The sequence below is a fragment of the Carcharodon carcharias genome, chromosome 2, assembly GCF_017639515.1.
Source record: "Carcharodon carcharias isolate sCarCar2 chromosome 2, sCarCar2.pri, whole genome shotgun sequence".
NCBI classification, from domain to species: domain Eukaryota; kingdom Metazoa; phylum Chordata; class Chondrichthyes; order Lamniformes; family Lamnidae; genus Carcharodon; species Carcharodon carcharias.
In genome coordinates, this window is record NC_054468.1 from 7,907,458 (window position 1) to 7,929,812 (window position 22,355).

The following is a 22,355-nucleotide window of genomic DNA, read 5'->3' on the forward strand; positions in this document are numbered from 1 at the left end:
ATTCATTCGAATGATTCCTTGGTCAAACGGTTTACCTCATGAGGATAAGTTGTGCAGATCAGCCTATTTCCATTTGAGCTTGGATGACCGAGAGTTGAACTTATTGAAACGTGTAAGATCCTTAGAGGACATGGCAGGATGGATGTTGTGAGGACCCTGTCTGGTCTCGAGAACGAGAAGACACAATTTTAAAAATAGGGATCACCTATCCATGACTGAGAACACTTTTGTTCTCATACGGTGGTTGGCCCATGGAATTCTATTTCCCAGAGAATATTGGAGGCTAGGTCATTGAATATATTGAAGGCTGAGTTACATTTTTGATGGACAAGCAAGTCAAAATTTAAGAAGTCAGAATGGAATACAGTATTGAGGCTGTAATCAGATCAGCCATGATCTTATCAAATGGTGGAGCATGGTCGAGGAGCCGAGTGGAATACTCCTGCTCCTCATTCTTATGTGTGTGTTGTGTTGGGATTGTGGGAGGGGTGGGGTTGAGCGTGGTGGGGGAGGGTCAATTGTATCAAGTGTCAGTAGGGGTATATGTGTGTGCATGTGTGTGCACAGGGAAGAGGGGTGGAAGTTAATATAGCATCATAGGTTTTGGGTTTCCTATGGAAAAGGAGAAGGAACAATCCCGAATAAGAATAATAAGTTGATGAAAATTCAAATATTATCAGGTGAGAAAGATCTGGAACCAAACACAAACATATTTGGAAAAATTCAGCAGGTCTGGCAGCATCTGTGGAAGCGAGCAGAGTTAACGTTTCAAGTCCGCATGACTCCTCAACAGAATTAATGAAAAATAGAAAAAAGGTGAAATATAAGTTGGTTTCATGAGTGGTGGTGGGGGGGCGGTTTGGGACAAGAGAGCTGGATAGAGGGCCAGTGATAGGTGGAGATAACCAAAGGATGTCACAGATAAAAGGACAAAGAGGTGCTGAAGGTGGTGATACTATCTAAAGGAATGTACTAATTAAGGGTAGAAAGCAGGACAAGCAAGGTACAGATAGCCCTAGTGGAGGTGGGGTGGGGTGAAGGACTCGAAAAAGGCTAAAAGATAGAGATAAAATAATGGATGGACATGCATTTAAAAACAATGGAAATAGGCGGTAAAAGAAAAATCTATATAAATTATTGGAAAAAACAAAAAGGAGGGGAAAATCCAGAAAGGGGTGGAGATGGAGGAGAGAGTTCATGATATAAAATTGTTGAACTCAATATTCAGTCCGGAAGGATGTTAAGTGCCGAGTTGGAAGATGAGGTGCTGTTCCTCCAGTTTGCGTTGAGCTTCATTAGAACAATGCAACAAGCCAAGGACGGACATATGGGCATGAGAGGTGGGTGGAGTGTTGAAATAGCAAGCGACATGGAGGTCTGGGTAATGCTTGTGGACAGACCGCAGGTGTTCTGCAAAGCGGTCACCTATTCTGCGTTTGGTAAGAAAGATCTGGCCCAGATTAATTGTAATCAGTGATTGGCGAGCAATTGAAGATATAATCCAACCAATGACTGCTGCCCCGATGTCTAGTTTGCGATTCGGAACAATTCCTGCACCCCTCTCCCACCCCTCAAGCGAAATTTCAGCCATTAGTGTGCCTAGTTGTCGCAACAGAGCTAAGGGAAATAACCTGAAACTGCCTTTTGTTCCACAACAGTTAAGCAAAACGCGATGCTTGAGGATGGGGGCAGCCCGTGTGCTGGAAGAGTTCAAGCCAGTAGCTTCCATGATTGGCGTAGTATTTGCGGTAGAATGTGGGACATGAATGACGCTCGTGTTATGTGCAAATACCTGGGTTGTGGAGACGCTGTATCTGCATCAGATGATTCTCAGTTTGGGGCTGGCAACTGGCCTATTCTTGACTTTGAAGTTCACTGCGACGGCTCCGAGGACGACCCCTGGAAATGCGAATTACAACTCTTGACACACACGAACTGTTCCAGGGGAACGAAAACAGCTGGTGTCGTTTGTTCAGGTAAATCTCCACCCTGTTATATTTTGGAAAACGGGGAAGATGACAGTACTTCATGCGACCCCACTAAACCGCGCAATTTGACCAAGAGGTGTCGTTTTAAATTACTGCAAGTCATTGAACTCATTTTGAAGGTTCCAGATTCAGATGTAAAATAAAAGGATTGCTAGAATTTTATAGACATAAAATATTAAGTCTCATCGACGTAGTGCCCTGGTGAACCTGCTGACGTTTCAGATCACGAACATAAACTAGAGGTTCAGCTTTTCTGTGGTTGAAAGTAAAAAATGAGTGAATGTTGACACAGCTGTGACGCCGGCAGCGGGGAAGGATAAATGGTTTTAATTTAATCTAATTTAACTTAATTTGAATTCAATAAAAATTCTAATGATGACCCTGAAACCATAGCCGATTGTTGTAAAAAGACATCTGGTTCACTCTTGTCCTTTTAGGAAGGGAATCTGCCCTCCTTACCTAGCCTGGCCTATATGTGACTCCAGACCCACGGCAAAGTGGTTTGCCCTTAAAAATACCCTCTGAACAAGAGTAATTAGGGATGGACAATACATGTTGTCCAAGCCATCGATTCCCACATCCTATGAATGAATAAAAAGAATAATCACCAGCTCCAGCTGGATTATTTCTCCAGCAAAATGCATTAAGGGTAGGATATTAACTACAATTGATGGACGTAAAGCGCAGAAAGGTACACCAGTGGAACGTCCAGGCGTGATTGATCCCTGATTTACACAATCATCTTCTTCATCGCCAGTATATATGGTAAGTCACATTACTAGTGCTCTCTGTCGGAAGATAAACCCTCGCCTCATTACCTGCTAATTCTGCATCTGGAGCTGTATCATTGGTAGCTTTTTGTCAGTGGCTGTTGGGCATTGCCTTCCTCTCTCAGTGACAGGGAAAAGAGGGAGGCCCCAAGTTTACGCCAGCAATAACGGCACTCGACCCAGGGATGCTGTCCATATTCTAAGCGCTAGCCTTCAAGCCTTCAACTGAGCTAACCAGGCCACGTTTTGTAGCTAGTTGCTGCCACATAGTATATCATATAAACATTTCTAAGTAACTCCCTTACATTCGCGGAGGACACGATTTACCTACCTGTGGATCGTGAGAAATACCATTTTATTTCGAATGTTCCAGTCGGGATAATGCAACTACAAAACACTATTTCATAATTTAGAATCACACTCATGACTAGTATAAATTTGAAAATGTCAGAGTCGAGCTCCATAAAGAGAGCGCCCAATAATGACATCAAGCTCTTTAAACCAATTACTAAGGTGCAATTACTGGGGCGCAGTGTTTTAGGGAATCTCCGGCAAAGGTGTTGTGGGACTGCAGATCACAGGAGAATTATGTAATTAAGGATGCATTCTAATGGTTCTGGACACAATATAATATTACTTATAGCAACATCTTAGCTCTGTACTTTATAAAATGGAATGCTAAGATGCAGGCCGCCTACGGGCACCATACCCACTCACTAGAGTCTGCAACGTCTACACGATAAATCTATTGTAAGGGAAAAGATCTATGCTCTCTGCATTTCTGAACCCGGAACAGATCATTCTAGAAGAAAACCGCTCTCGATGTAAGCGTTTATTAGAGCAATGTATATTGACATTTTCATACTGTTCGTTTTAAATCAACAGGACACAAAGAGCCGAGGCTGGTTGGCGGAGCGGACAGCTGCTCTGGGAGGTTGGAGATACTGTATGGAGACACCTGGGGGACTGTGTGTGATTCACATTGGGACTTCAAGGACGCCCGTGTGGTTTGCACGTCGCTGAAATGTGGGGACGTGATAGCAGTACTCGGGGAGGCTTATTTTGGCGAGGGCAGCGGCCCCATATGGCAGGATGTTTATGAATGTCAGGGTAATGAGGCCATTCTCTGGGACTGCCTCACTACACCAAGAAATCAACACAACTGCACGCACAGACATGACGTCAGTGTCATTTGTTCCGGTAAGTGTTAAATTCCTTCCTCAACCTAGGTTCTGGTGGACCGCAGATAGCTTAACATCCGCGCAAGGGCTATTTCCGATTAGATACGTTCATTCTCCACCCCTCTATCATCTATATGGGAAATATCGTTGTTGCTCAGTAACAGACCCAGATTGTGGTTCTCTTTGCAATATCGGTGGATGGATCTGATGTTGCGTCTTCGTGTCCTTTATTTATGTAAAAATAATTGATTCGCCGTTTTCTTGACGGAATTTACAGTCTAAAACAGTTTATTTACTGACATTCCGACGCGCCGATAGACAATATAATACAGTACTCAAGTTCAAATTCCAGCAAAATCTGGAGTTTAACAAACTTATATTTAAAGGTCTTGGATTCTACTTAATTTCGTTCTTAGCCGCCAAAGCAGCATTAGAACAATCAGTTTCCTAAAGCCTGTCGCAAACCGAACATGCCTATTCCCAGTCGCCATTTCAGCGCGGCATTTCGACAGCAGACCATCGCACTATTTCTACTTTAACATTGCCTATGCCAGGCCTTTCAATCTATCGCATCCTTCTGGTCAGTTAGGATATTTTGTTCACGCCACACGGGCGAACAAAAATTAAAAGCTTTCCTTCTCCTGATCACTTCTACGTAGTTTATGACGTCCTTTCTCCAGAATATTAAAGTCACCCTCCCCGTTGGAGTTTCATTCTTCATCCTAGCTCCCAACAGACTCCTAGCAGCTGTTCCGCAGTAACTCCTCTTTCACTGTGGCACTGCAGCGTAGTGTTAATTGTCACAGGGATGTGTTTGACGAGAACGTATTCGATCCGCGATGATTCGCTCGATTTAGTATTTCTCGTTGATTTTTTGCTTTACTTGTTTGAACAATTCAATTTGTGCCCATTTGATATGTTGAAGGAGAAAATGACTTTCCAATGGAATGTGAATCTGCTGAACAATGTTCGTTGTTTCTTCATAAAGGACAGAAAGGACCGCGGTTAGTTGGTGGTAATGGCACCTGCTCAGGAAGAGTGGAGATTTTGCTGGGCAACACCTGGGGTACAGTTTGCGACGCCTCCTGGGATTTACAGGATGCGGCTGTAGTCTGCCACCAACTCGGATGTGGGGCTGCAATATCAACGGGAGGAGGCGCATTCTTCGGAGAGGGAAATGGCTCGATATGGAACGATATAAATGAATGTATCGGCAATGAGTTGCGTTTGAGTGACTGCCCAGTGGCATCCTGGGGGCACCACCAGTGCTCACACAAAAATGATGCTGGTGTCATCTGTTCCGGTAGGTTTGTCATTCGTTGTCAAGTGTCAATTATTCTCATTCATATATTATTATTTATTTGCATGGAAGAATCCTCGAGTGACGGCGATACCACATCCTGTTTAATTTGTGATATATTGCAATAAGTTGAGAGACAGTGGTGGGAGGGGTTCCAGGCACGAGGCGGCCAGAGTTACTTATTTTCCTTCCATTGCTCGTAATTGCCAGGGGGACTTAAATGCATTTAAATTAACATTTTGAGGAGCATGGGTCAAGCTCTGCACATGCCCTATCGGATATGACATTGCATTCGAATTGAGACCCCGAAAAAAAACTGGAGTATTGACTGTAACTCATTTTAAAGAAGATATGCGGACCTTAATCCTAGGCGGGTGTGACTGCTTGCACTTCCTCCCCAAATGGGCGCACATATATTAACAGCAAATTGCATCGATGTAGGTGTGTATAGATCAGAACCAAAATAGATGTGGAGTGCTGTGTAATATTCTGGGCAATACCACTAACAAGGGAAATATTGTTACATATTCACCCGAACTTTAGCAGGCCTCCAATTGTTAAATTATAAGGAGAGGATACTTAAAGAAGACTTCTGTTCTCCTTCATTTGGAAGAGTTTTTGCTTGTGACTTTGGGATTGTGAAAGGATTTGATAGAACAGATGAACGTCTAGGAGAAAGGAACATGAAATTAAATTCAGACGTAATCATTTCATGAGACAAATTAAGGTATATTTTTTCATGTCGAGGGTTGAAGAAATAGGGATCTCTCACCCATAAAAATAAATAAAAGTCAGTTTACATAATAATCATTAATTTGAGATCAGTAGAGTTTGAATAATGCAAGGATATATGATCGAAATTGAAGACAGATCAACCATGGCCTAAATGAATGACGGAACAATGTCATGGGACTGAATGGTCTACCTCTTTTCTCAGGTTCCCCTTCATCACAATTTATCAGCCTCTTCACTGAACAGCACTTTAGTTAGTCTTTATTTTTTTTAAAAAAAGTTGCTGTCAGAAAGTGAACTAGACTGGATTTTACTGCCTCTGCATAAATGCTCTAGAAGTTGTGGTTTCCAATGAACCACTACAGTCTATATTATTGAGCCAATTAGTAGGCTACTTGCACCCAATTTAACCCCTGATTGTTAAAAACATTATCTGCCATTAATTCACTGCCCATAACTAAGTGTCCATTTCTAGCACCGCGACTGATTGAGCTTGCACAGTCATGCAGGCCATCGATGCCAATCTGGCCCTGCAGCAGGAATTGACAGAACCAACAAAATGGAAAACAAGCTCCTTCACATTACTTACTTGTCTCAGGTGAATCCATCGCTGATAATATTTGTAGCAGTGTCCTCAGTAGAATTCTTGCTGAGATGTAGTCCAGTCTTTACATGGAGGACAACATCGATAATGGTGTGCCACAACCACAGTGCTAAATTGGGTATATTAAGAAACGAGCTCGCAGCTCAAAATTGGGGATCCCATGAGGCACTATTGGCCATCAGCAGCTGCAGAATTTTATTTCATCACAACTAGTATCTCCCTCACAGTAACATTATCATCAATCCGAGTGACCAACATTGGCTCAATGTGGACCATCCAAGAGCATGCCAGTAGCAGCAGAAGGCACACCTAAGAATGAGGGGGGAACCTTGTGAAGCTTCATCATAGCAATATATGCAAGCTAAACCACGGGGTTTCCAAGTTATAAACAGCGATAAGCAATCCCACAACCACTTGATGAGATCGACCTTCTGAAGACTAGTTAAATCCAATCGTGAATGATGGTTGATAATCAACTGAAAACACCTCTTCGAAGATGCAACACGAACAATCCCATAGTCAATGAAGGGCGAGTCCCATACACAAGTACAAAATCCAAGGCTGAAGCATCTGCAATCAGTTTCAGGCAGAAGTTTATTGCGGATGGTCCAGTTTGGCCTCATCATGAGGTTATGGATGTCAGTCATTGTCCAGAGCAAGAAACAGATGAGTGGATTGGTGATATTAAAGTTTATGTGGGCCAGCAACATCTGTCCTGTGGTACTGAAGGTAAAGCGACCTGCCTGAGTGGAAATATTTCCACAGCATTCATCATTCCATCTCTCCATTGCCTGGGCAGAAAGCTCTACCACCTCAAAGTTCTTGTTGACTTGAAGTTCTGTATTCAGAGGCCGTCGTCAATCACACTGTAGTACTACCACCGCTTTAACTCAGTTAGATTTAGAGTAGACCTGGTAGCTAAAAGATGCATTGCAACAATTCGCTCAGTCTCCTTGGACAGCGCATTCCAAGACTGAGAATTATTAGAATGAGGCCAGCAGCTTTACAGTGATTGGATCATCTGCACCTTCCCCTTCAACTCAAACACTAGCCATACTTGGCTGGGTCAGGATCGTGGAACAACCTTTCCAACTTCAATCTGGTTGTACCTGCATTTTAGGGTTTTCAAGGTTCAAGAAGGTGCAGGATGGTGACTTTCCCAAGGGCAATACATGCTGGCCTTTCCAGCGATGGCTAAATCCCACGAAAGAATAAGAAATTAAGATAGCCGCATGACTTGTTTCAAACATCCGCTGTCGATATATCTCCCTGCTTTCTTCTTGCATGCCTGTCAAGGCCTTGTCCTCCAGAGCACAGTACAATCCTAATGTACAATCCTGAAACTTTAATCTTGCTATTCATGTCTCTTGCTAACACCAACTACGTTCAATGTTTGCATCATGCTGCATTTATAATAATTCAGAGGCAAAGATAAACCGCACGAGAATATTAAGTTCCATAATTGCATTTCACAATATGACTTTGCGGAGCATTGAATGAGCCTTCATTATCCAATTGCATTCTTACAGGTGAACTTTGGCAGGTGCGACTGGCCAATGGAGAGGGTGTTTGTGATGGCCGAGTAGAGGTTTATTACGGCGGTCTTTGGGGGAGAGTGGTTGACACTCAGTGGAATTTCAATGATGCAGATGTCGTGTGCAGACAGCTGAACTGTGGCTCTGCAATACATGTTTATAACCAGTGGAAGTTTGGAAAAGGCGCCGGCCCAGTGTGGATAAGTAATGTTAGATGCAATGGAAGTGAACCCTTCCTGTGGAATTGTAGTTTTACACAAGAAGTGCAGCAATTATCCATCACAGATGACGTCGGCGTGGTTTGCTCTGGTACGAGTTACTTTATGTAATGAACTAAAATGTGCAGGATATCGCACTTTAATTATATATTCATAAATAACCCAACGGACAACACCTCTTTGTCTTTTTGTCTATGACATATTTTTGTTATCTCCACCTATCCCTGGCCCTCTATCCAGCTCTACCTGCACCCCCCCCCCCCCCCCGAAACAGCTTGTATTTCAGCCGTTTTCTATTTTTGCTTAGTTCTGTTGAAGAGTCATATGGACTCGAAACATTAACTGTGTTCCTCTCCCCAGATGCTGTCAGACCTGCTGAGTTCTTCCAGGTACTTTTGTTTTTATTTTTGATTTCCAGCATCCGCAGTTTTTTTGCTTCTATCTAGTTTCCTTCTGGTCTAGGTCCCTCCTCGTCACAGCTCACTTCCTGCTACATTACTGTGACCAGAAAATGTAGCTACCAAACATTCGGCCCTTTCGTAAGATTAATTGATATAGATTGGAAATAGTTGGTGCCCTAGTGTTAATCCCCGTGCCGCTCCAATAGTTAGCACTCGCCAATCCGAAAAAGGCCAATTTCCATCTTGTCTTTGTTTCCTTCTTTCTAACCGGTCCTTTATTCAAGCCAATATGTTACCCCCCACTGCACGAGCTCCTGTTTTGTGCTGGAAGCTTTGATGTGGCCCCTTCTCCAATTCCCTTCGGAAATCCAATATCGAGCTCTTGGGCCGAAAGTCCTGTTTCTATGCTGCAAATACCTCGCAAATCTTACGAATTATGAAGAAGAACATTGAAAGTAAAAGTGACACTTGCAGAGAGCGCGAAGTGTACTTCAGACTTTTGATGTCTGCTCATCGATCTTGCCTGAGATGGCACACTAAGATGATATGTAGATTACACTTGGAGCAGGATAAAGCCTTTGGTGAAAGCCCAAACCTTATTCTGTCTCCCGTTATATTTTTCGCGTATTCATTTCGAAATATTCTGATGAAAGTCTTCTATTTATGCTTAAGTAACAAGTTGAAGAGAACGTAAGAACCTTAGAAATAGGAGCAGGACAAGAGCATTCGACTCCTAGAGTCAGCTCTGCCAATTAATAAAATGTAGCTGATTGGAGCCTTAATGCCACTTTGCTGTCTGTCCATCATAACCGTTGACTCTCTTGACTATAGCGGGAGCAGGCTATTGAGGTAGATGCGCAGCCATGATCATAATGAATAGCGGAGAAGGATCGAAGAGCTGAATGGTCTACTTCTGCCTCTAGTTTCTATGGTTCTATGTTTAGAAAAACCTGTCGAATTTTGCCTTGTGAATATTAAACGACTCAGCCTCCGTTGCATTCTGGCGAAGAGAACCCAAAATGTTGACGACACTCTGAGGGACGAGATTTCTCCTCTTCCTGGTCTTAAATAGACGGTCTTCATTTTGAAAGGGTGCCCTTGGGAGAGGGAACATCCTCTCAGCATCTAAAATATCAAGCCGCCTCAGCATCTAACATGTTTGAGCAAGATCAGTTCTCACTCTTCTAACTTTAAACCTGCATAAGGTTTAAGCCGCTCAACCTAATTACACAACCCCTTCATCACAAGAATCAGCTTAGTAAACATTTTCTGAACTGCTCCCAACCCAAACATGTCCGTCCTTAAGTACTTTGCGAAGAATTTGATCTGACTGAGCCACAGGTGTTTCTCCCTTATACCAGCTGAACAATGGAAGAATACGAAGTGGCAAGGCCGAATCACTGCCGGCAAGGTGAATTTACAGCTTGGCATGTTTAGACATAATCGGTTCACAGTGAAAGTGAGACGTTTCACTGTGACTGTGGCCAACTAGTTCAGTAAAGTCATTTAGGGAAGGAAACCTCCGATTCTGGCCGCTACGTCCGTCCAACACCAACTTGGCTGTTTTAACCGCCTTCTGCGTTAATCAAACAAGCCAACAATTGTATCACTACCTTAAGGCGGGTGGACAAGAACAATCAACATTTACAATAACTCCCGTACTGCCGAGACTGGGTTGTAAATCTTGCAGACTTCCGATGAAGCAGATCTGAGGGAATTCAGCTCTCTGATTTAGTTTTTATTTTTAATTGTTTTTCCTTTTAATTTTATACACCATTACTATTTGCCAAACCGTAGCATTTGCATTGGAGGAAGAAACAACTGACTATTTGATACAGTTAGTTTTTACTATCAACAAGAATCAGGCATCGATAACGGAGAAAAATGCATAGCACTTTTGCACAAACGTAATAAATTGATCGTTGTAAAATTAACCTTTAGAAGCAGTTTATAAGTTAGGAATGAATCGATTGCTAATTGTTCAGGAACTATTTCCTGGGCCAGATACTGTTGAATATAACTCTTCCTGTCCTGCAGATCATATTCAGGTAAGACTGGCGGATGGTGGAAGTCGCTGTGCCGGAAGGGTGGAGCTTTACTACAACGGAACCTGGGGGACTGTGTGTGATGACTCCTGGGATTTAGCTGAAGCCCGTGTTGTATGTAACCAGCTGAAGTGTGGACAGGCTCTAAATGCAACGTTTTCTGGCTGGTTTGGCCCAGGAGCGGGGCCGATCTGGTTTCATAATCTGACGTGTGCAGCGAATGATTCTGTTCTGTGGGAATGTCCGGCGGGCCCGTGGGGTGAGAGCGAGTGCAATCATAAAGAAGATGCTGGAGTTATCTGCTCGGGTGAGGTGTGCTTTCAAGTGCTCGTACTTATTGAAACCTGTTAAAGAGAGCTTTTTTGACAAATTTAGCAGTGCTAATCATTGAATGTCAGCCTTTGTCGCCGACTGCTTTCGATAACCAATAGGAAAGTTCGTTGGTCTACTGGACAGTCGAGTATCTTCTCAATAGACAGTCGACTATCTTCTCAATCACTTCCTCTGAAACAATTGGCCGTCTGGGTTTTCCGTGATAAGCAATTTCATTAAGTTTAAGTCGTTTTAAAACAAATAGCCTGATCTTTTCTTTCTACGCTCACTTCGTTGGGATTGAACTGAATAGAACATTAAACTTCACTCTTTGTTTTACAGAGCACAGGGCTCTAAGGCTGCAGAATGGACCGAGTCGCTGCCAGGGCAGAGTTGAAGTTCTGTATAATGCGACCTGGGGTACTGTTTGTGCCGATTCATTTGGAATGGCGGAAGCAGAAGTGGTTTGTAAGCAGCTCAGCTGCGGATCGGCTCGATCTGTCGATCGCGATGTCAGATTTGGAAGGGGCTTTGGACAGATCTGGCTTGATGAGGTGAACTGTCGTTTGCACGATTCACTGTTATGGCAATGTCCATCTTCACCATGGGGTGAACATAACTGTGACCACCTGGAGGATGTAGGAGTCATTTGTTCAGGTGATAACAACAGTGGAACCCACTTCTATTCGTATGTTTCCTTGACGTTTCAATGTTTCTACCATCCGTAAACTTCAGTCATCCAAATCTCTACTGTCCATATCGTAACTCACATGTTTCCCTATAACTGTGCGTTCGGTGACCTACATTGACTCCTGGTCGAACAACATCTTGAGTTTGATGAAGTGTTCGGATGAAGAGTCATACCGACTCGAAACGTTATCACTGTCTTCCTCGATGCTGTCAGACCTGCTGAGTTTTTCCAGCAATTTTTGTTTTTGTTTCAGATATTGTTTTCATTGATTGCTTTCATTTCGGGCAGTGAAGTAGTGGTAATGTCCCTGTGCTAGTAATCCCGAACCCTAGTTAGTGGTCTAGTGGCACGGGTTCAAATGCCATCGCAGAAGCTATTAACTGAATTCAACATTCAATTAATAGACCGGGAATATAAAGCTAGCCTCAGTAAAGTTACAATAGAACTGTCGTGGATGGTTGCAAGGACCCAACTGCTTCCCTAACCTAGCTGGTTCTGTCAGGGAGCCCAATTTTCCTTTTCTATCTGCTCTGGCCGACATGTGACTCCAGATCTACAGTAATGTCGTTGGCTATTATCTGACATGGCCTAGCAAGCCACTTTATCCAACGGCAATAAGGGATAGCCGATAAATGGAATTTCCAGCGACTCCCACATTCCGAGATAGAATAAAGCAAGAAATAAAAAAAAGCCTCCAACTGCACCACTTATAGACACGAGCGCACCTTGAATTCGGGATTCTTGTGCGTTCCCAATCATAATTGGTTTAGTTGACTAGGCTCCCAAGGCCTGTAATTCCCTGTCCCCATCTCCCCCCGCCTGTGCTTCGCTTTTCTCCTTTAAAAGGCTCCCTAAAACCTGACGAGAATTGTGGTTATCTGACCCAATATCCCCTAATGTGACTCCGAATCATCCTTGTTTTATCATGCTCCCCAGAAACTCCTTTCTCCATTAAGGTGATATCTAAAAGATGTCCCTGTTGAATAATGGATGTGTTTTTTTTTCAGAAGTAAATCCAATGGAAATACGTAATGGAGACGATAGAACTAAAAGCAATATGAGACCAGTTTCTGATGATGTCGGTAAATATTGATAATGATATGAATAAACATCGTTATATTTCCTATTTCATGTTTTTAAAATAATTCTTTAAAAGTTATTCACAATCTGCCAGTCACCTCACTTCAAATATGTCTCTGCTCCCAAACAAGTATGTTAACGAGTGCACGTGACAGGGCCGAGGACAGCCGGAGATTGAAGTGTCTTCTCGCCAGCAGGTTTCATGACTGCCGTGATGATATTTTGAGAGTAGCGATGGTCTGATATTATACAACATTTCACAAGTCGCGATTGCTAATCAGTGCCAAAGATTGAAGGCGTGGTACTCTGGACGAAATGTGTGGCAAGGGACGCTTAAGAATCAGACGCATCCAGCACAGTGTCAGTTGTGAAAAAGACTGCATTAACTCTGTATTTAACGCTGGATTTCGGACAATTGCCCCTGTCGAGAACCATTAGAAGTTTGAATTCTGAATTCTTGTACAACGTGTAATGCGTAATAACTTTTCTTCGATGTATATCAGGATTTCAATTGCCTGTCAGCAGAATGAATTTTAATAAATTTGGCTCAATGCCAATGTCCTAAAGCCACCCATTAAATATTATTAATCACGAGAGCGAACAGTTACCTTCCGATATACGCGTGGGACAATTAGTTTAGCTTTATGTATCCCAGCAGAGCATTTCAGGCCAGTGAGGATCGCAGGATATTAAACATGAGTGCCGTCCAACAATAGGGCAGTGTGTTGGCATTCAGAGCCAACCAATAAAGCAATTGTATCTAACTGTAAGTTAACGTGCCAACTTTTCACACGCAATCTTTCGTTGTAGAGTTGCGGCTGGCTGCAGGATTCAATAACTGTTCGGGAAGAATAGAAATCTTCTTCAATGGTACGTGGGGAACGGTTTGCGATGATTCCTGGGACAGGCACGATGCCGCTGTCGTCTGTAGACATCTAAACTGTGGTGACCCAATGTGGATTCCGAAAGGGGCATTATTCGACCCAGCAAAGGGCACCATTTGGATAGATGAAGTTAAATGCAAGGGGAGTGAACGCTTCCTGTGGGACTGCCAATTTTCAGTAATGGGCGTTCATGACTGTGAACATAAAGAAGACGTCAATGTGAAATGTTCTGGTAGGCGATTTTAAATTGAGCTTTGAGTTTACAACACTCATTCTCACCTTCAAATCCTTCCAAGTCCTCGCCCCACTCTATCTCTCTGTCCTAATGGTGCTCTACAACCCCTGAGAATTCTCCCGTTCTGTCATTCTGCGCAACACCGAATGTAATCGTTGCACTGGTGCAACCGTGCTTTCATATGCCTATAGGCCAAGATCGGAATTTCGATTTTGCCCACGCTTTTGGCCACAAACCTTTATATCGTTATAGGTGATTTTATGTCAAATGCTCTCGGCCAATGCTTGGGCAAATAGTACTGCCGTGTTTACATTACGTTAAGAGCGCTATATAAATACAATTTGTCATGATTATAATGTTCAGGTGGACAATATCTTCCAGGACAACGCTAAGGTGCCTGTTAAATTTGCTGGGCGAACCTAAAAATATCTTATTATTTGAACCTCCATGTTTCATGTCGGATGCCTTATAACGTGAAGCTCCTTTATAGTTCTATTGTGACGACTCCAATGTGCTGGGCCACACTTTTTACTAGATATTGAAAGACTTCACCTTTTGAAAGACCATCTGAATCTCCGAGGGAGTAATCTGCTGAATATAACCCAGATCTTACTCCACAGGTAGAAAGTGTAGAGTTGAAAACTTCACGCTCAACTTGCCCCCAACCTGTACTCCGATCAGAAGATGAGTAGTCTATGGAGCGCCCCAAGTCTGTTCCACCTCTCAACATGTGTTTCCAATGTGCCCAATTGATTTAAGTGATTCCTGAAATTGGAATTCTAAATCTATTCTTTCCACCACAGCTCATTCATTCTCATCATTTAGCAAACATTCAGATATATTAAACATAAATCTAAAATGTATCAATTCACACATTTCCCAAAATGCTCAGTGATGCTGAATTTGGACTCCGTCAGCGTTACTCAGACCCTCACCTCATTACAGCGGTGAGGTCCAATACTGGAGAAAAGCGTTGAGATGAAGAGGTGAGGGGAAAGAGCCTGCACTTGACATCAAGGCAGCATTTGGCCAAGTGTGCCATCAAAGACCCCTAGCAAAACTGGAATCAATTGGAATCAGAGGGAATGCTCTCTATTAGTTGGAGCCATATCTAGCACAAGGGAAGATGGTTGCATTGTTGGAGGTCAATCATCTCACTCCTGGAACATTGCTTCTGGAGTTCCTCAGAATAGCGTCTTATGCCCAAACACCTTCAGCTGCTTCGTCCGTGACCTTGCCTCCATCATAAAATCAGAAGAAGGGATGTTTGTTGATGACTGCACAATGTCTGGTGACATTTCCGAAGGATCAGTTACTGATGCAACCCGTGTCCATATGCAGCAAGACCTGGACAAAATTCAGACTTGGGCTGATAATTCACGGTTAACATTCATGCCACAGAAGTGCCAGGCTATGACAGTATCCAACACGAAAAAAATCTATCTAACCTCCCCTCATTATCATTTAACGGCATTGCCATCTCTGAATCACCTTCAACATCCTGGGGCATGCCACTGAGCATGCAATGAACTGGACCAACTATATAAATACTGTGGATACAAGAGCAGGTCAGAAACTGGGAATTCAGTGGCGAGTACTATACCTCCTGAATCGATAAATTCCATCCAGCATCAATCAGGCACAAAGCACGAGTTTGAGGCAATACTCTTCACTGGATTCGATGGGTGCAGCTCCAGCAACACTCAAGAAGCACGACACCATCCAGGCTAAAGCAGCACACTTGATTGGCATCCAATCCTGATCTTAACAATACGTTCCCTGCACCACTAGTGCACAGTGGCAGCAGTGTGTTCTATCTAAAAGAAGCACTGTATCATCTCTAAAAGGCTTCTACTGCACCTTCCAAGCCCCTGAGTTCTAACACCTAGAAGGAAAAGTAAGCAGATGCATGGGAGCACTGCCTCCTGCAAGTTTCCCACCAAGCTACGCACCTTCATGAACTGGAAATATATTGCCATTCCTAGACCATCGAAGGGTCAACATCCTGAAATCACGTTCCTGACAGCATTGCAGGTGTTTTTTTTTAATTCATTCATGGGATGTGGGCGTCATTGGCTAGGCCAGCTTTTGTCTCCCATCTCTAATTATCTTTGATAAGATGGTGGTGACTTAACTTCTTGAACTTCTGCCATCCATGTTGTGTAGGCATGCACACAGTGTCGTTAAAGAGGCAGCAGCAGGATTTTGACCCAGCGACAGTGAAGGAACGATGATATAGTTTCAAGTCAGGATGGTGTGTGGCTTGGAGGCGAGCTTCCACGTGCTGGTGCTCCAATGCGACTGTGGCCCTTATCCTTCTAGATGGTTGCTGTCATGGGTTTGGAAGTTGCTGTCTAAGTATCCTTGGTGAGCACCTATACCATTTGAGTGCAGCGGTTCAAGAAGTCATCTCACCATCACCTTCTCTCAAGAACACAAGAAATATGAGGAGCAGTGGACCACACGGTGCATTGAGCATGCTCTACCGTTCAATATGATCAAAGCAGCTTCAGCTCAATTTGCCCGCCAGCTCACTATACCCTGAATTTCCTCAGAGCATATAAATTTCTCTGTCTCAGCCTTAAATGTGTTCAACTCTGTTTGGTAGAAAATTCAAAAGATTGGAGCGAAGTAATTTCTCCATACCTCTATCATAAATGACGGCTCCTTATTTTGCAGCTATGCTGCAGTGCTTTAGCTTCCCCAACCAATGAAAAATATTCTCTCAGCGCCCACCCTAGCAAGCCCCTTCAGAATTGTGTAGGCTCTAAAGAGATCACCTCTCGTTCTTCTAAATTCCACTGAACATAAACACAATTTACGCAGCCTCTCATCATAGTTCAATCCCTTCATCCCAGGGTCAACTTCAGTGAGCTTCGCTGTACTGCCTCCAATGCAAACACATCATTTCTTAAATTTGGCGCCCAAAATTGCATACAACAGTGCAGATGCGGTTTAACACAGACTCTGTCCAAATGTAGCAAGACTTTTTTATCCTTGTACTCCAATCCCCTTCAATAACGGGCAACATCCCATTTGTCTTCCCAGTTGCTTGCTGTACTTGCAAGCTTTCGTCCTGCGTTCCATGTATGAGCACACACCAGTCTCATTGAATCATAATACTTATAAGTCTCGCACCTTAAAAAACATCCTGCTTTTTAAAGCATACAACAAAAATGAATATCTTCACACTTCCCTTCATTATACACTATCTGCCATTTGTTGGCAACTCACTTAAGCTACCATAGATCTTTGTAGCATCTCTGTGCCCGCTTAACTGTTAACCTTTCCACTTCTATTGGTATCATCTGCAAACTTACATACCTTACTCTGTGTCTCCTTATCTGTTTCATTCATATAGATTGTAAATATCCGTGGCACAAAGCAATTAGGGATGGGCAATAAATGTTGGCCTAACGAGCGATGCTCACATCCCTTGAATGAATAAACATATTGAGCATCATTTGCCATAGTTCCCCTTATTCAGGTAATCTGTCAATGTCCATTTGCAACTTACTGTACAATATCTGAATTATGCACGTTGGCAACTACCATGGCTCTTCCATTTAAGCTTGGATATACGTGCCTTTCTTCATATGATTGGCACTGGTATTTTACATTTACTTTCCACCTGTGCAAGCCTCAATGTCTGCTCAAAACTGAGTTTTTACAGTCAGTGCAATTAATGGATGATGCCAGTGTCAGACCTAGGAGTGTACAAAGGTAGAGAGTTTGGGATTCAGATTGCATTTCGTAACTAAATTTAAAATACCTTGTTACTTAAATTAACAATAATTGTAAAAACGATAACAAAGCGCCTGTGGGTTAATATGTTTCTTCCTTATTTTAATCCATAAACATTAGCATTAGATCAGGTGGCTGTATGCACGGGTGAATGAAATGCGTGGGGACAGGTTTTCCCTGTGTTAATATGAAATTCTTTTACCTTCAGGCCATCCACAGCACACAACACCTTTCAAACAGCAGAGACTCTCCTTTTTCATCATCCCTTGCATTTTAGCGGCCCTTTCCGTTGCCGTGTCCATTATGTTGGCCGTAGAGTTGCAGAGAGGTTTTCAGAAAGGTGAGTTAATGAGGCATTTTGAAATCAGGTCCTTAAATGGCGAATCCTGTTCCTGCACATATCAAAGTTCGTCGGTTCTTACAGGTCATCTAGGCTTTTGGCGGCTGAATTGCAGGAAGGAAATGATCAGGAGCTGGTAAAAGCGGATGTTTTATGGATTGGAGAATTTTACTTATGAGGAGGGGTTGGGGAGGTTGGCGTTGCTTTCTTTTGAACAATGGAAACTTCAAGGCGATTAGGTTGACGAATATGTGATAATGAGGAACCGCGGTATGGTCAATAGGGGAGAACAACTCTCGCTTGGCTAGAAGTCAATAGCCAGGGGGCTCAGTAGAATTAGTTTGTAAACAGATTAGAGGAAATCTAAGCAGAACACCTTTCATGCAGAGAGTGGTGCGGAGCGGAGGGATGTGGTGGTAGAAAGAAGTGGTAGAGGCATTCTAAAATCCCTTAGATATGTACGTGAATTGTCGTAACGTACAAGTTGTGGATAAGAGTTTTAAATGGGATGAGGCTGTGTAGCTGGTTTTCGTTTGAACCATACGAGGCACTGAACCATCTCCTTATTTTCGTAAAAGTCCTATGCTTCCCATGAATTTATAATTTTCTCTGAGTGTTTACTGATTTTGGGATAGGATGAGAATCCAGCAAAAGTCCAATATCACTAGAGAATCAGAACTGAGTGTACATAATATTGCAACGTCGAATTTGTGGGTCAATCAATCAGATCAATCGAACTCCCACTTCCGACAAACACCGATACTGGCATCCAGAGCCGGCCCTGATTCATTGCAACATGAAATGGCTGATGTACTGCTTCTTAGCTCCAGAGAGCTATAATCTGCCGATCATTTGGATGGAAAAGTGAAGAAAATCAATGTTATATACCCGACTCAAACAGTTGCCTTGAAATTTCCAAAAGATTTCTAAGTGGGCGGAAACTGGAGCTGTACATGAAAGAGACGTCAGTTCACGAGCTGCATCAAGGAGGAACCCACTTGACTTCCTTGAAGTATGACCACAGAGTTCCCTGACAAAAATACACCTGGCTGTCGAAAGGATTATTTAGCTACAAAAGAAATTGACAACTGCAGATGTGACAGAGCCCTGCTGCAAAAGAGTGGATTCGGGCATGGCGAGGGCAGAACCGTGGCCGTGAGGAGGCCCAACGGGCATTCGTAGTGCATATTCAGCCATTGGCTCCTCCAAAGCCCCACAGCGAGGAGAGTCCTGATAGGGTTGTTCTTCAGCACTATCAGCTATTTGATCCATAGAACAAACAGCATGATCATGCCAGGAGTTGATCCTTCACTGGGAATGGGCCCCGGTCGTGCCATTCATCCTATTGATCAACATTGGGCTCACAAAGCTCTTTAGGGTGGAGCACACTGCAGACACAGGGACATGGAGGAATTAAGAGGGTTTATGAGACGTCCAATAACCAATCATTGCTACGAAGCTCTAAGGGGACATGGAAATGGAAAAGGGAAAACATACATAAAAAAACTCCTGACGCTTCTTCATTCATAATCTCCCGTTCTTTGTGTTACAGGCCACAAAAACAGACAATATTCTCCCACTGGATTTCCTGTTTATGAAGAGATTGACTTTCGGGAGCTTGGCACAGGCCCAGGTACATGGTCATATTAATGGTACCATTCAACTTAAGGAGCATTCATATTTTAAGATTACAACATATTTTATTTATAGATTTCCAATCTAACAGTTTACTGGACAAGCTGGAATTTAATACAGATAGCGATTTACATGAATGTGAAGATATAAATCTGCAAGGTAAGCCTCTCTGAAATCCTGTCACATGCCATCTCTTCCCCACCGCATGACACAGAGGGAGACAAAATAAACTAACAGACTCTTAGACAGGTTAAGCTACTTTACCAACACACAGCAATGTAACAACAAACTGGTATGAGCGCGGACTAATTTCATTACCACGAAGGCCAAACAAAATTCATATGTTAATTCTCACTGGTACTTTCCAACTGAAGCACACCAACTGCATCGTTCGAAGGTAGTTGGCCTCTTTACCAGTGATACTAAACAGTTACCAGAACAGCAGTCTTCACGCCTTGCATTTACCCCGAATTACTCCCATGTTTTGTTTTTAAAGGGCATTATTTATTAATTAACTCTGAAGATTTTTGTATGTCTTTGTTGGATCAACAACAAGTAAAAATTAAATATCTAAATTCAAGCAATTTCAATCATGTGTGGAGTGAGTTATAGCCGAATGGATATTAAGAATCACAACATGGATTGATAGTAAATCAATTCATAATGCGACAGATACAAGTCCATGTTTACTGAAAACTGCTGTCATGATTTTCGTCGCTACCTTGATTATTATCAGCTATATATAATGGTCTGCTTTCCGTTTCAGGTTCAGTAACTTCATGTGATGCTGAATTCGGAAGAGAATATGATGATGTTCAGTAGTTTGAGATGAAATAGTGAGGACTACCGCCACTTGAGATGCTCAGCCGAAGTTTATTTCACATTCACCTGCATTTATTAATTACACTTTTACAATAATTTGAACTAAATTGCGATAGTGAAAATCGATAATTGAAACCAGCCAATTGGGCAATTGTCATGATGGATAAGTTCCAGTTGACAACTTTTGAAATGAAACAGTAAATAATTTGCTGTGCAGTGAATGATAAATTAGAAAACCCTTAAGAGTCAGTCCCTTGATTGACAGTTTTCACTCTATTTCAGTAAGATCTTGCCTGTTATAATGCCACGCCTTGGCCATTTGCTTTGAAATCTTCAGTCATAGACACCTTCTTACCCTAGCTACTGCGCATGCAAGCTCAAAGAATTTCAGATTGTTAGATCATATTTGTGGCCCTTCGGTACTAATTTGCATTTTAGAGCTGATTCTGATATTGATGCATCGACATTGGGACGACCTTTTCTGTTAGTGCCATAATAAATGCAGAGAGTTTTACCATGGAATAATGAATGGGGTATGAATCTTAGCATTGAGTATGCCATGTCCATTTCAGCTGTACACTGTAAATTTATTTTGACTTGCACAAGGGCAGACATTAACGTGTTGGCTAGTCAATTAGTTAGTAAACAAGGATTCTGTTAAAGGAGGAAATCTTATTAATAATTGAGCCCCTAAATCAAAACATTTCTAACAGTTCTAAGAGCTTTATTTGATTTTAGACAGACCCATGAAAAGAAGCATTGGGTTCAGAAGCATCATTCTGCACACAAAACTTTACAATTGCAGTTAATGCAAATGCAGGGCAATGGTTATAATGGAATGAGACTGAAGGGACGACAAAATAATAATTAAAAAATCATTTCCTGGAATTGCACATCTATGCAGCACTAGCACCACTTCAGTTACCCACCAGACATTTGTTTCATATTTTCCTGCATTGATTAATTTCGTTTTTACAATGATATAAACTGTGAAAAGTGAAAATTATATCCAGTCGATTTGGCAATCGTCATAATGCATAAATTCAACCCGATAATCTTTTGAAATGAAATCGTAAATAATTTGCTGTGCAATGAATGGCACTGGCTGATTGCTTTGGAAATCTTCCGTCATAAACACCAGAACGTTTTATTACCCTTGCTGTTGCGGATGAATGTCTCGATGAATTTCGCTTCGCAGAAGCTGAACTTATAAATGTGACAACAAAATTGAGGAGACGCATTGAGGAGGGGATAAAAAAATGTCTACTAAATGAATTCAGCCCTTGTAATACGTTTGAACGCCTCAACCAATTCAGCAATCTTCAATAGTGCGTCCTGCACTTAGATGTCAATTTTAATATTAGAACATGAGCTGCTTGTTTAATAATCAGTGATTCTCATTGTTGAAAATTCTAGAAGATTATTGATTTGAGAGGCAAATTATAAATGAATATTTATTTGCTGACACTGGTAAATGAGAGCAAAGCGCCGCCAGCTTCAAGAATATTTTCACAAAGAGATGTGGGATTAAAGTTGAAGATGTTGCAGAATAGCAATAGAAAATTGTAAGAAAATAAGATGAGTGTTATACCATGATACATTTCTTCATTATCTAGGCACGCGTTTTGAATAGAAAATGAATAATTCGAATTGAATTTGAAACATAAACTCATTCCAAAATTCCACTACCCCACATAGAAATAGGTGCTGTTAAATGGTCCCAAAACTGTTTTGGGCAACATTGTTGTCTGAAATACTGATAATATTGCTGATAGTGTTGATCCAAGAAAACTTAGGGGTTTTAAGGTTTTGAGACGTGAAAAAATAAAAATGTATCA

General features: G+C 42.2%; 1 protein-coding gene across 1 annotated transcript; it reads left to right on the plus strand.

The window, feature by feature from the left end:
- Positions 1–1,753: 1,753 nt before the first annotated feature.
- Positions 1,754–20,517, plus strand: LOC121272899 (scavenger receptor cysteine-rich type 1 protein M130-like). Its single transcript, XM_041179741.1, has 10 exons — positions 1,754–1,976; positions 3,644–3,958; positions 4,928–5,242; positions 10,767–11,081; positions 11,429–11,743; positions 12,785–12,859; positions 13,668–13,973; positions 19,613–19,693; positions 19,771–19,854; positions 20,462–20,517. The coding sequence occupies exons 1-10, from the start codon at positions 1,754–1,756 to the stop codon at positions 20,515–20,517; spliced, it is 2,085 nt and encodes a 694-aa protein (XP_041035675.1).
- Positions 20,518–22,355: the final 1,838 nt, after the last annotated feature.